The 12,779-nt window shown below is 39.0% G+C and overlaps 1 protein-coding gene and 1 pseudogene across 2 annotated transcripts; one reads left to right on the plus strand and one right to left on the minus strand.

Annotated features, from left to right (window-relative positions):
- The first annotated feature begins 2,199 nt into the window (after nucleotides 1–2,199).
- Nucleotides 2,200–2,905, plus strand: LOC143579341 (transcription factor bHLH118 pseudogene; annotated as a pseudogene). The gene is made up of 2 exons (XR_013143443.1): nucleotides 2,200–2,519; nucleotides 2,594–2,905. The product of XR_013143443.1 is annotated as a transcription factor bHLH118 pseudogene (transcript).
- A 3,932-nt stretch (nucleotides 2,906–6,837) lies between these two features.
- LOC143579351 (uncharacterized) lies at nucleotides 6,838–7,338 on the minus strand. Its single transcript, XM_077062691.1, has one exon. The coding sequence runs from the start codon at nucleotides 7,336–7,338 to the stop codon at nucleotides 6,838–6,840; it is 501 nt and encodes a 166-aa protein (XP_076918806.1).
- Between the last annotated feature and the right edge of the window lie 5,441 nt (nucleotides 7,339–12,779).

The following is a 12,779-nucleotide window of genomic DNA, read 5'->3' on the forward strand; positions in this document are numbered from 1 at the left end:
AGAGATAAAAAAACAATTTACTATAATACCTTTTATATTTTTAATTGTATTATGATGTGGTATAATTTCATGCACATGTTCAGTTCTCAACATTGTTAAGTTGTAAAAACTTGAGAACATAATGAGTGAACCAAATTAAAACACATAATTATTGTCTTAAATAATTACAAGAGTATTTGCGTCAACTATTTTGTTTCCCTTTCTTTATTATAACTAATTAATTAATATTTCTCTAAAGTTTGACTTTTTAAAATACACAAATCATTAAAGAATAAATTTAATTTTCAATTTACAAAATACATACAACAAATAAGAATGATGAAACTCTAATTTTCATTTTACAAAAATAAAAAGTTTTGACTCTCAAAATTCTTCACTCCAAATTCATTTAATCTTTTAATATAGTTTGATTTTGATTCTTATTCTTATTCTATTATTATTTATTTGCATCGATTTTAGTTTGGTGTTTTAAAGTCACCCTTTTCGAATTATATTTTATTTATCAAACCCTTTTATCTTAATGGATAAATATATTATATTATTTTACTTATTTATCACTATGTTAGATTTAGAGCTTAATGTTTTATTCAATTTTATGTGGAAAACACTTTTTTAAAAATTTCAACAAAAGTATAAACAACTAAAAGTTTGATGATGGTCTTTTATATATAATACGTTATATGCAAATATAATTTTACACGTATTTTACGTGGATTACAAATATGCAATACCATATTTTTATATATGTAATTAATTATAATTTAATTGGATTACATCGAACTCTCATGTGAATTACCTTGTGTAATATGCATTGCGTAAATGTAAATACGATATTACACATGTTACGTGGATTACATGTATCTAGTGTTGTAAAATCAGAAAATTACAAACATTTAAGGGTGTATGACGCATAAATTGTTTATTTTGTTTATAACGTAGTTCTAGTGTAACAAGATATTTCATATATGTAATATTATTATATTACATTTATGTAATATTATGACATTTGCATAAGTTACACAATCTTTTTTAAAGAAATATAACTTGTGTAAATGTTTTTTAATAACAAAATGTATCTTATGTAATTGTCAAACAAAATGTAACTTAGGTAATTAAAAAAAAATGTAACTTACGTAAATGTTTTTTTAGTAAACAATTGTGACATGTATGTAATTATAAAATATATGATTTGCTTTAATAAATCAGTTTTTTATATAAAAAGGTGATTTAGTTTAAAACAAAAATTAAATATGAATAAACAATGAAAAAAAAGATGAATTAATGTTTTTGTATTTTCTTTAATGCGTTTTACTTAATACTCAACTATCATTTAACAGCATATTGATTCTCACTTTCTTTAATTTTTTTTATACTTTAATTTACAACCACAAATTAATTACATAATTAAATAATTAATTAAATATGTGATTCATATTTGTTTTTTTAAAGTTTTAACAATTAAAAGTATTCTTTAATTATCCCTTCCCAGTATAAATGAATGAATGATATATGCGAGGGTGTGGATCGTCGTAAAAAATGTATATTTTTACATGTAAATTAATTTCAGTTTTTGTCGTAACATTTCATCTAACTTTTATGTTTTAAGTTTTCTCTTATTTAACAAAAAGATATGTGACGATTATGCTTTGCATGTTTAGTTGCGATTCCAAAATTGTGGTATATAATACAATTTTTTTTACAAGAACAAATATTAAATTTAAATGCATTAGCAATGAAAGAATTCACTTGTAATAAAATGCTGATTGGTAACGTGTAAGTATCACACGCCCCTAACGTCAAAATTACTTATTTGTACATACAAAGCATATCACAGTTTTTAAACAGTTTTTGAAAATGTTTGATTAGAGGTAATGAAATAAAGAGGGAATGGAATTTAATGTTCCACTAATAATCTTTTTTGGAAGGTTTCACTTTTGGACGTTGAATTGTTTGAAAAGATGGGGAAATGTCTTCTACGTTAATTTTTGGACTGATGGTGTGAACACATAAAGTAGGCTTGAGTTTGTATATAACTACAGTAACCTTCAACCATTAGGTAGTAAAAAACAAAAAACAAAAGGAAAATATGTTAAGCTGGTGGAACTCGTGATCCTTAAATTATTAGCTGACAAAAGCAAGCCCTACTGAATATATGTGTAATAGAATACACTAGAACATATCCTCCTGAATATCTAAAGTATGGATTTACCAAACACAAAACCTAATCATATAACGTTCTCTTTACAGCCAACCGAAGATTTCGTGGATCACGACGATCCTTGTTTAATTTCTTTCCAACAAGAAGATCATACACCGGATCTTCATGAGCATGATCGCAAGGGTAAAGTACTATAAGTTATCCTGCAACTAGCACCAAGAAAAGAGGCGGTGGCGCCAAGGAAGACAATGACAAGATTCAGAAGAAAATGGCTCATAGAGAGATTGAAAGACAAAGGAGACAAGAAATGACGAAACTTTATGCCTCACTTAGAGATTTACTTCCACTTGAATTCATCAAGGTGAACTAGTTTTATCTTTTGTGTCTTTAAGTCTTGTAACTTATAATGTTAATATGGTTTCGGTTTCTACTTAGGGGAATCGTTCGATATCAGATCATATGAACCAAGCAATTCATTACATCAAGCACATGGAGGAAAATATTAAAGAGCTCAGTGTGAAGAGAGATCAGCCCAAGATATACTCAAACGCTAACGAAAACTCCACATCTAACCTCCCTAATATGGTTTCAGTCAACTTATGTAATGGCGGAATCGAGATACTAATCAATAGTTGTTTGATAGAGGATGGATTCATGCTTTCTGGAGTATTAAACACTCTTGTTGAAGAAGGTCTTGATGTCACAAGCTGCACTTTAACTAAAGTAAACGATCGTTTGTTTCACTGAAGAACGTACTACATTGTTGATCTTTAGTTAAATGCCATCAAATGTAAGGTTTTCATTACTATTGCAGGCAAGTGATCTCGCATTGACCGATCCATCCATGTTGCAACAAAAATTAGCCCTAGTAGCGAATACTCGGTCAAATTTCGATTATGAATGTTGTAATCACAATTTGAAAACAAGGGCAGAGATGCATCGTACTCTTCGAAGTGTAGCTATTTTAGATCACATTCATTTGTGTTTTCAGTAGACTCTAGTTTGTACGTCTGATTTTAGGTCAGTCTAAAGAAGTTTATTCAAAATTTTTCATTCCTAACATAATAGATATATCATGTTGAAACCAATTTCCACGATGGGTAACGTTTCTAACGATGTCAAGGAGAATGATGATCGAGAATGTGATTGTAACTATTATCGTATGTATTTGTATTATGCCTATACATGATCTTCCCCTTCCCTTATATAGAGGGAAGGGGTTACACATTTTAAATGATAGTTATATTAGCATTACACTTTTCCTTCGGTTTATCTCTTCTTCCTTGCCGGTCTTGCGGTTTCTTGGATCTTTATCCTATGGATCCGCCTCTTATCTTGAGACAACATCTCTTGGTCCACTAACCGCATCAGTTGCACAGGAGACCCTTTCCCTCCAAATCCATTTCCCTCCAAGTGATCTTATAGAACATCCTCTTTGTTGGGCCTTCCGTGTTGGGCTTTCATTGTTTGTTGGGTTAGAGCCTACCTATGAGGCCCATCTCATGGGTAGGCTCTTCAAGTCCTCCTAGTCTATTATCCTCGTTATTTATGACGAGGGTAATAGACTCATCATCGGTTCTCGCTTGGGTCTTCGTTTGTTGCTTCTTTTGGGCCTTAGCTTTTGGCCTGTTAACTATTCTTCCGTTTCTTGCATTTTTCTTTTTCTTATTTTTAGAGCTTGTGTTTTTATATTTCCTTAGCCCAATGTTCTTGGCCCAGTGTTTCGGCCCACTTACTTTTGTCTTTTCCCTGTTTTGAAATGAAGGTTTATTCCCCATTTCCCCATAATGCCATCATTTAATTTCCTCCCTTGTCACTTAACCATTATTTCTCTCCCATTATTATTTCCTTCTTACTCCGGCGCTTGATTATTCCGACGAAACCACCACTCCCTCATCTCTCACAGGTTTGTTGTTTACTTGTTATACTTTTTTTGTGAGTCGTGATGGTATGTCAACCATTAATTTCTCTATGACCTCCGTAAAAATGGCTTCCCTGTGCTTAATGTACCATAATCCTCTTTCTCTTTCGCCTACTCTACCGGTCCTGGAGAAACGACAATTAGTCGCCCTGGGTTTATAGCCTTATATGCAAAAAACCTCGAGTTTTCGAATATCCGTTACCCTTTAACTGAATTTCAATTGGCCCTTTTGAAACACCATCGCTTATGTTTTTCTCAAGTTCATCCTTTGGGTTTCTTGCATGTTACACATTTTGAGATTACTTGCCGGGCATTGGGTGGCTTTGCAACTGTTCCCCTGTTTCGCCACTTCTACCAGCTAAAGACTGATGGTGATTGGTTCACCTTTGAACGCCGTTCGGGCAATAAATACCCCTCTTGTGTTTCTAAGATTCCCATCAATTTTTACCCTAGAGAGCGGAAAGACTACTTTTTCTTTATGTCTGCCTCCTTTGCTCCTGGTCTCACATGTCGCTGCCTCATCTCCTCCAAAATCGATGATCATGCCCCCGGTCCTCCAACGAATCAGGACTGGCTTTACGATCGGTTTGTTCAGAAACGGTAGCCATGACTTACCCTGAGCCATTACTGTATTTGGCAGGGCTCTGCCAAATATGGCCCGACCCTTTGACACATCCAGCTGTGCTTGAGGGGGACCGAGGTGGGCTACTCTGTGGCTTCTTTTCTCATTTTTTTAGGTTGGTTTTGCTCTTTCCTTCTTCTCTTTTTTTTTAACGATGTTTGTTTTGTTTCAGAAATGGATCTGTTGGAAATTTTGCGGAAACGTCCCATGAAAAGCGCCGAGTTTGTTACTCTCCCCGTTTCTACTGATGTTTCTTCGGAGGCTGCCACTCCTTTTGTCACTGTTTCTCCGGATTCCAATGCTTCTGGATTCTCAGCTGCTGTTGTTCAAAAAATTTCCAAGTGTAAGAATTTGGCTTCTGAGCTCTTTGATGCCTCTTTGAAAGGCTGTTTCCGACTCTATTCATGATCCTGTTGATCCTGCTACTACTAAAGCTGACCCCAAAAGCAAAAAGCCTGTGACCCCAGAGGCCTTTTCCGTTCCTTCCTCGAGTGATCCCTTACGCAGTGACATCTTTGCTCCTAAATGGGCGCTGACTGTTGGCTCTTCTGTTAACACTCCCCAGCTTCCTCATAAGTTATGGACTCAAGTTGTGCCACCAGTTGATTATTCTCATGTGCAGTCTATGGAACCAGACGGTCATGTTGGTGAGTTTGGTACCTATCTTTATTGAACTTTGGTTTTGGGTGCTTCCATTCGTCAAGCTTTTGTAAATACTACCATGAGGGTCAAACTGAGATTGATGGTTTGAAGAAATCACTTGAAGATCATAGCAAGAGGATCCTTGAGATGAGGAAGAGGATTACGTTGGCTGAGCTAGAAAAGCCTGGAGGTGCCTGGACTGGAGGCTGCTTTGGAGTCTTCCAGGAAACAAGTATCTAATTTGACTGGTGAACTTGTTGTTTCCCGTGAGAAGGTTGCAGAGCTTGACACTGTTCGTGCCTCTCTCTCGAAATCTCAAGCGAATATTTTTGAGGTTAGTTTTTTCTTCCCTTTTTTGATTGATTACTTTGCTTTTCCCAACTTGAGGGGACCCCTTACCTTATAAGGATCCACGAATTAGAAACTACCCTGGATCATGAGCGGGCTGAACACGAGTCTCTTGTGAAGTGGATGGAGGTGGTTAAAGAACAAGAAGAACAGAGATTGGGCAAACTTTCCCAGGAAGTTGATCGGTTGAAGAGTGAGTATACCTGTTTGCAGGGGGCTATGACCAAGTTTAAAGAGGAGAGAGGGTGGATTGTTTCCACAGGTTTTTGCCAAGTTTATGAGAGAACGTTGGGGTGCAAGGAGACTTTGGAAGTTAGGGATGCCTTGAATCGGGCGATCTTTGCATCTGGGTTTCAACACGGGCTCCAGGTTAGCTTCAAGCATTGCTCTAAGGGGACCTCCTTACAGGAGGTTCCCACTTTTTCAACCTCTGCTGAGGCTGAAGCTCAGGAAGCTTTTATGGCTTTCTCTGCTCATGTGCCACCTATCTTAGTGCAGATATCTTCCAACCCCGAAGTGTCCATTGAAAAAATCCAGACACTCTCTTCCGTTATGGATCCTCCCTCTTCGCTCCCTTAGTGTGCTTTCTTCATGGTTTGGTTGTTTCTCTTGCTACTTTATCATTTGTGATTTGAACAATTAAGCTTTATACCCCATTGTGGGTTGTGATTTATATCCAGACATGTTTCCTTTGATCGTTTCTCTTTGAATGTATGGTAATATCGTTAGTGTTTGCGATAGCTTTTTTATAGTTCATGAACGTTTTGATGATGTTTGGTTAACCATTGAGCCTATCGGCGAGGCTTTCTTTGTGACAAAAAAAGGGTTTAAATGAGTTTCTGCGATGCGTACTCGTGTGTTGGACTCATCTTTTAGTAATCTTGTTTTTACGAGGTGGACTCGTCCCCCATTATTGCATACCTATCTTACTTCCTTTTGGCAAGGTAAGCGTTACTAGCGTTTCTAAACATCCTTATCGTACCTTTGTTCACAAAATCGTTTTTCATTCATTTCCGTTTGAATCATGTTTACATCAAAATTTTACAAAAAGGGGTATGTTTTTCTGCCATGATTTCCCTCCCGAAGAGGTTCCTTATTTGTCCGGTCCATGCGATTGGTCTCAAAACAGGTGCCCCTTGCTCCAACTCATGCATAATACTTCCTGAGTTGCATTGAGTTCCATGTTCTTGGTATTTCTTTTCCTGAAAGGTCGGCCAATTTGTAGGCCCCCTTTCCCCCAGCCCATGTGATCTGATAAGGCCCTTCCCACTTGGGCCCTAGATTCCCCTGGTCTTCTTTCCGACTTGCCTCATTTTCTCTTAAAACCAAATCTCCCTTTCTGAACTTAACCTCCCTAACTCTGGCATTGTAGTACGTTTCCACTTTTTCCATGTATTCCACTTCTTTCCTTGCCGCCTCTTCCCTCCTTTCTTTGGCCAGATTCAGATTTAAACATAAATCCTCTTCATTCTCTTCCCCCTTTAAAAAAATTTGGTTTGTTGGAGATCCGATTTCCACTTGTATCATCGCCTCCGTCCCGTATGTTAAACTAAAAGGTGTTTCCCCATTGCTACTCTTTGGCATGGTCTTGTGTGCCCATAAAAGATGGGGCACTTCCTCCACCCACGATCCTTTCTGTCTTCCCATCCTTCCTTTGATTCCTTTTACTATGCTTCGATTAGCCTGTTCCACTTGGCCGTTGTCCTGGGGGTGGGCCACCGAAGTAAATACTTACTTTATCTTCAATTGTTCACACTAGTCAAGGAAAGGATTATCGGCAAATTGTTTTCCGCTGTCACTAACAATGGAGTGTGTTAGCCCAAAACGGCAAATAATATTTTCTCATACAAATCTCTTTATCTGTTGCCATGTTATGGTTGTTAGTGACTTGGCATCCACCCATTTAGTGAAATAATCAATTTCCACTACTAGGAATTTGGCCTTTCATGCCCCTTCTGGGAAAGGGCCCACTATATTTATTCCCCATTTTTGAAAAGGCCACGAAGAATTTACCGGTACCAAATTTGACTTGGGCTTTCTTCCCACCGGTGCGTGCACTTGGAAATGATCACACTTTTGTATCTCTTTTACGGCACTCAAAAAGATAGTTGGCCAATAATATCCGGCTCTCATGGCTCAGGCTATTACCATCTTTGCCCCTATATGCATCCCGCATATTCCTACGTGTATCTCTCGGATTACATATCCGGCTTATTTTAGGTCGATACACTTGAGGGAAGGTCCTAAATAGGATCTTATGCATAGGGCCCTTTCGATCACTTTATATTGTAAGGCCTGGACCTTCAATTTTCTCGCTTCCTCCCTGTCGTCTAGGGCTATTCCCTCCTGAAGGTATCTCAGAAGGGGAGTCATCCAGCTGTCTTCCAATACCTCCGTGCAACGTACCGTGACTTCTGCTGTTGACGGGTGTCAAAGGACTTCCACTTTTACCTCCTTGGCCAAGTGATCAAAAGCTACAGCGGCCAGTTTTCTTAAAGCATCAGCTTTTTAGTAAGAGCTCCTGGGATGTGTGTCACTTCTGAACCCTCACAATTTTTCAATAGTTCATGTGTCTTTCTCAAGTACTCATGATCTTGGGGTCCTTAGCCTCATAACTCCCCCTAACTTGATTAGCCACCAGTAAGGAATCAACATGAGCTTTAACCTTTTGGCTTTTACCCTTTCTGCCATTCCGAGGCCAGCTAGCAACGCCTCGTACTCGGATTCATTGTTGGTGCTGGGGAAATCTAATCGTACTACATAAGTCATCTCAATGCCTTCAGAACTAACCAGGATGAGTCCTGCCCCACTTCCTCCTTCATTAGAGGCCCCGTCAGTATATAGGTTCCATAGGGCTCCTTTTGGGGTGGTCTCTTGTGCTTCATCTGCCTTGGCGGTCATTGTTTAATCTTGTTTCCCTTCTTCTTCATCTTCCTCTGCTTCTGTTTTTGTTAAAAAATCAGCCATCACCTGCCCCTTAAAGGCAGCCCAAGGTTTTTACTCAATTGTGTGATCCCCCAGCTCAATCGCCCATATGGTCAGTCTCCCTGATATATCGGGTTTCGACAGTATCTGTTGTGGAGGTTGATTGGTAAGGACATGTATGACATCAGCACAGAACTGATGGTTTTAGATGTGTGGGAGAGGTATAGGACTGGTACCTCCCCAGGTATAGGGGTTGCTATTGTTGGAGCTCACATATGTGGGCCTTCAGATCTTGGAAAGCCTTTTCTGCTTCACTGTCTTAGCAAAAGTTACTTTTCTTTGTGCTTCTTCTCAAAATGGCCGTGAACGGGAGGGTTCTTTCTGATATATTGGAAGAAAACCTATTGAGAGCCGCCAATCTTCCATTTATTCTTTGTACTTCCTTGAGGTTCTTCGGGGGTTTCATTTGGAGCAATGCCTCTTACTTTCTCTGGGTTGGCCATGATTCCTTCTCTTGTCACCCCCAAAAATTTTCCCTCTTTGACCCAAACGAGCGCTTCCCAGGATTCAATTTCATGTTGGCTCTTCTCAGGGTCTGGAACGTTTCTCTAATGTCATTCAACATCCCTTCTTCATTTTTTCTTTTGACGACCAAGTCGTCGACGTAGATTGCAACGTTCTTTTCTCTTTGTAACTCAAAAAGCTCATCCATGAACCGTTGGTACGTCGCCCCTGCAATTTTTTAGCCCAATAGGCATTTTCATGTAACAGTAGGTTCCCTCATCAGGGTAGAACGCTGTCTTTTCTTCATCTTTGGGGCTCATCTATACCTGGTGATATCCTTTGTGTGTATCTAAAAAACATCTTAGAGGAAACTTGGCTAAAGACTCGATCTTATTTTCTACTTCCGGCAGGGGGTAGGCGTCTTTGGGACATGCCTTATTCAAATCTTTAAATACTATAGACATTCGCCAACTGTGATCTGACTTTGCTATCATCACCGGGTTCGATATCCATTGAGGATATCTCACCTCCCGCACTATTCCCGCCTGTAACAACTTCCATGTTTCCTCTAAAATGGCTTGGCTTTTTTCCGGCCCCAGGCTTTTCTTCTTTTGTTTGACACATTCCATCTAGTGGAACTCTTTGAGACTGTGCTGTACCTGGTCTCGTGGTGTTCCCGTTATATCTTCATGCCTCCATGCGAAGACATCGGTATTCCTTAACAGTAGTTCCTTCAATCCTACTTTTCCCTTCTCGGAACGTTGGGTCCCTCTCTTTACTGTTTGGTCCGGATGTTCCCTATTTAGGACCCAATCTTCTATTCCCTCCTGTTTCTTCTTTGGTTCACCCCTGCCCCCACACTTTCAATGATCTCGGCTGAAGAACGTATGGTAGCCACTCCCCTTGGAGTGGGGAATTTTATGCAGCCATGTCCGGTAGAGGCTATTGCTCTGAGGGCTCTAATCTCGGGGCGTCCGAGTATGATGTTGTATTTAGATGGAGCTCTCACCAATGTGAATCATAGACGGACCGTCCTAACTTTTTCTCCATCTCAAAGGCTGAAAGGGAGGGTTAAAGAGCCCATAGGTTTCACCACCTCCCCTGAGAACCCTGTCAATGGGCACAAATCTTCTTCCAATCGGCACCGGACTTCCCTTTGGAGCTTGGAAAAAACAGTGTTCGTACATAACTTCTACGCCACTTCCCCCGTCAACGTTTACACGTGCTATACGTTGCCCAACTACACTAGCTGATATGTTCAGTGGCATCTCCCTAGCATCTTCATTACTTAGTGCCGAAAATGATAGAGGTACGTTCATCCTTGAGGGCTTTGATGGGAACGCCTCTATTTTTCCCACTTTGGATGCTCTCTCCTTGTCTTACCTGTCATCCTCACACCCAATGATGATGTCCACAAAGTGTTTATCTTCGTCCTCCTCTTTGACTTTTGGGGAGGACTCCTTGGAGGGAAACGGTAATTTCTCTGCCTTCAACGCAACTTCCCATAGCCTCTTTAGCTATAGACAGTTTTTGGTGGCATGACCCTGACTCTTGTGATAGTTGCAGTATCCCTGGGGGTTGGGCTTGTAAGGTTGCTTTGAAGGGCCAACAGGTCTTGGGGTATACTTAGTTTTGTTCGCCACCATTACATCTCCTGACCCCAGAACTTGCCTTTCGCCTAGGATCGGCCTGTGTAGGGAATATACAGGGAAGCGAGGAGGGTAGTAGGAGGGGGCAGGCGACGGGGGATGTGGAGGTTTGTAGGGGGCAAACCTTGCTCCCTCCACGAAAGATCTCCCTCGAGTGGTCGGGCCCCCCCGACATGTTTTCCTCCGTTTCCTTTGGCCTTGCAGACTTCATTCTTTCCTTCCCACTCTCTTATTTTAGAACCCGTGTCTTTCACCCTAACGAAAGCTCGGACTCGGTCCATGAGCTGGTCAAACGTGGTAGGGAAGTTTTCTCCTAGTTTCTCTGTGAGCTGGGAGAACCTTACCCCGTTAATGAACCCACTTCTTCAAGGTTTTGAATGAGACTCGTGATCAAGAGGTCCCACGGATGGTGGCAGTGTTGAAACCTATTCCCAACCGGGGGGGGGGGGGGGTATGTCACACCCCGACTAGCAAATGCGGAAACGTAAAACGAGAATGTAACAGACACCTCTTGGATAAACCACATTGTTTATAAAGAGACATTACAAATATTTTACGTTATATTACACCGTTCTATCTTTGATTACACACTAGGTGGTACAATTACAACCAATCTTTTTCATTATCTATTTCTTATTATTACGTTTGCTTCTATTCGCACAACATCAACCACACTTTGTACACGTAGCACGTCACCAAGTTATTCCAACTTTGGTATACCTGAAAAACAGTTTAAAACGGGTCAACTACAAAAGTTGGTGAGTTTCACGAATTTCAAGAAAACAATTATGCGTAATCATAGGTCATCACTTGTAGCTATGTTTATAAGTATGTATGTAAATGATGTAATTATGCTAAGCTACAGTGAAGCCTTGACTGTTCATTCGTGCTGCATGCATCCATTTCCCACGCACAATCAACCACTGTGGCCCCCTTCCGCCCATAATATACCCCAAGTAGCTATGTATAACACTACATAGTGTGTTTGGATAATTATGGTCATGTGCAAACGGACTAAAGTCTCAGCAAACCGTGCCGGCTCTGTTTGGGTTTGTCAAATCAATAGTACTATTAACAAGCCACCGGCTCGAAGTTAATCACTGTGTTAGTGGGGACTTTCATGTGTTAGCACTTAGATAATTCCCATCAATACATGTTTTAGGTATGTATATGTAATCAAACATGGTTTTCACCCCCAAAAGTTCGTAAAATTTTTTAAAGAGAGGGGTAATGAAACTCGCGACTTAGTAGAGATCCGGTACAGAGGTACAGTGTGAGATCGCAGTTTGTTTTGACTCGTTATCACTAGTCCCTATGATGAATATTATATTAATATTAATATTTTAATATTATTATAATCTCAATACTAGACTAGGCTGTTTATCTAATCTGGGTATATCTGTTACACCCAAAAAGTGTCAATAGGCTTAGATTGTGATGTTGTTCAATGTCTAATACTTAAAACCAAACTTGGCTTAGTTTCCCCATTTCACCAGTTAGGCCAAGTTGTTCGTTTACGCGTTTAGAGAAAAGTTATGGGGATGCAAACTTGGGTAAATTTTTTGGTTGATAAAATGATTAGGGTATAAAGAAACATCACAAATTAGGGGTCTGGATTCGCTACGTTGCTCATTTCCATTTATTCAGTTTGGTTTGGAGAAAAACGCGCATAATTCACCTAAATTTTCCGGATTTCTCACAAAAAGTTTGTTTTTACTTAATTAACCCAAAAGTATGATTTTTGATCACTCTTGATGTTCTGATTTTCCAACAGGTTCGTTAATCATGAACTCGTAGGTTTTTATCAGAATTGGATTTGTTTATTATTCAAATTAGCAAAATTAATTATCTGTTTATCATTAAATTATGAAAATTTAGCCACTTATCAATAAAAATATGTATATTTTTATAAAAATATTTCTGTAATTATTTAATGAAGTATTAATTTATAAAAATTCATTTTATATGCTATATTTAACCCAAAAATCATTTGTTTATAACAAACGATTT

The sequence above is a fragment of the Bidens hawaiensis genome, unplaced genomic scaffold (genome assembly GCF_021521415.1).
Source record: "Bidens hawaiensis isolate Kalapana, Puna unplaced genomic scaffold, B.hawaiensis_p1.1 tig00001463_1, whole genome shotgun sequence".
NCBI lineage: Eukaryota > Viridiplantae > Streptophyta > Magnoliopsida > Asterales > Asteraceae > Bidens > Bidens hawaiensis.

Coding starts and splice junctions, on each gene's coding strand:
- LOC143579351 (XM_077062691.1), bottom strand. CDS start 7,338: ATGGGAAGACAGAAAGGATCGTGGGTGGAGGAAGTGCCCCATCTTTTA.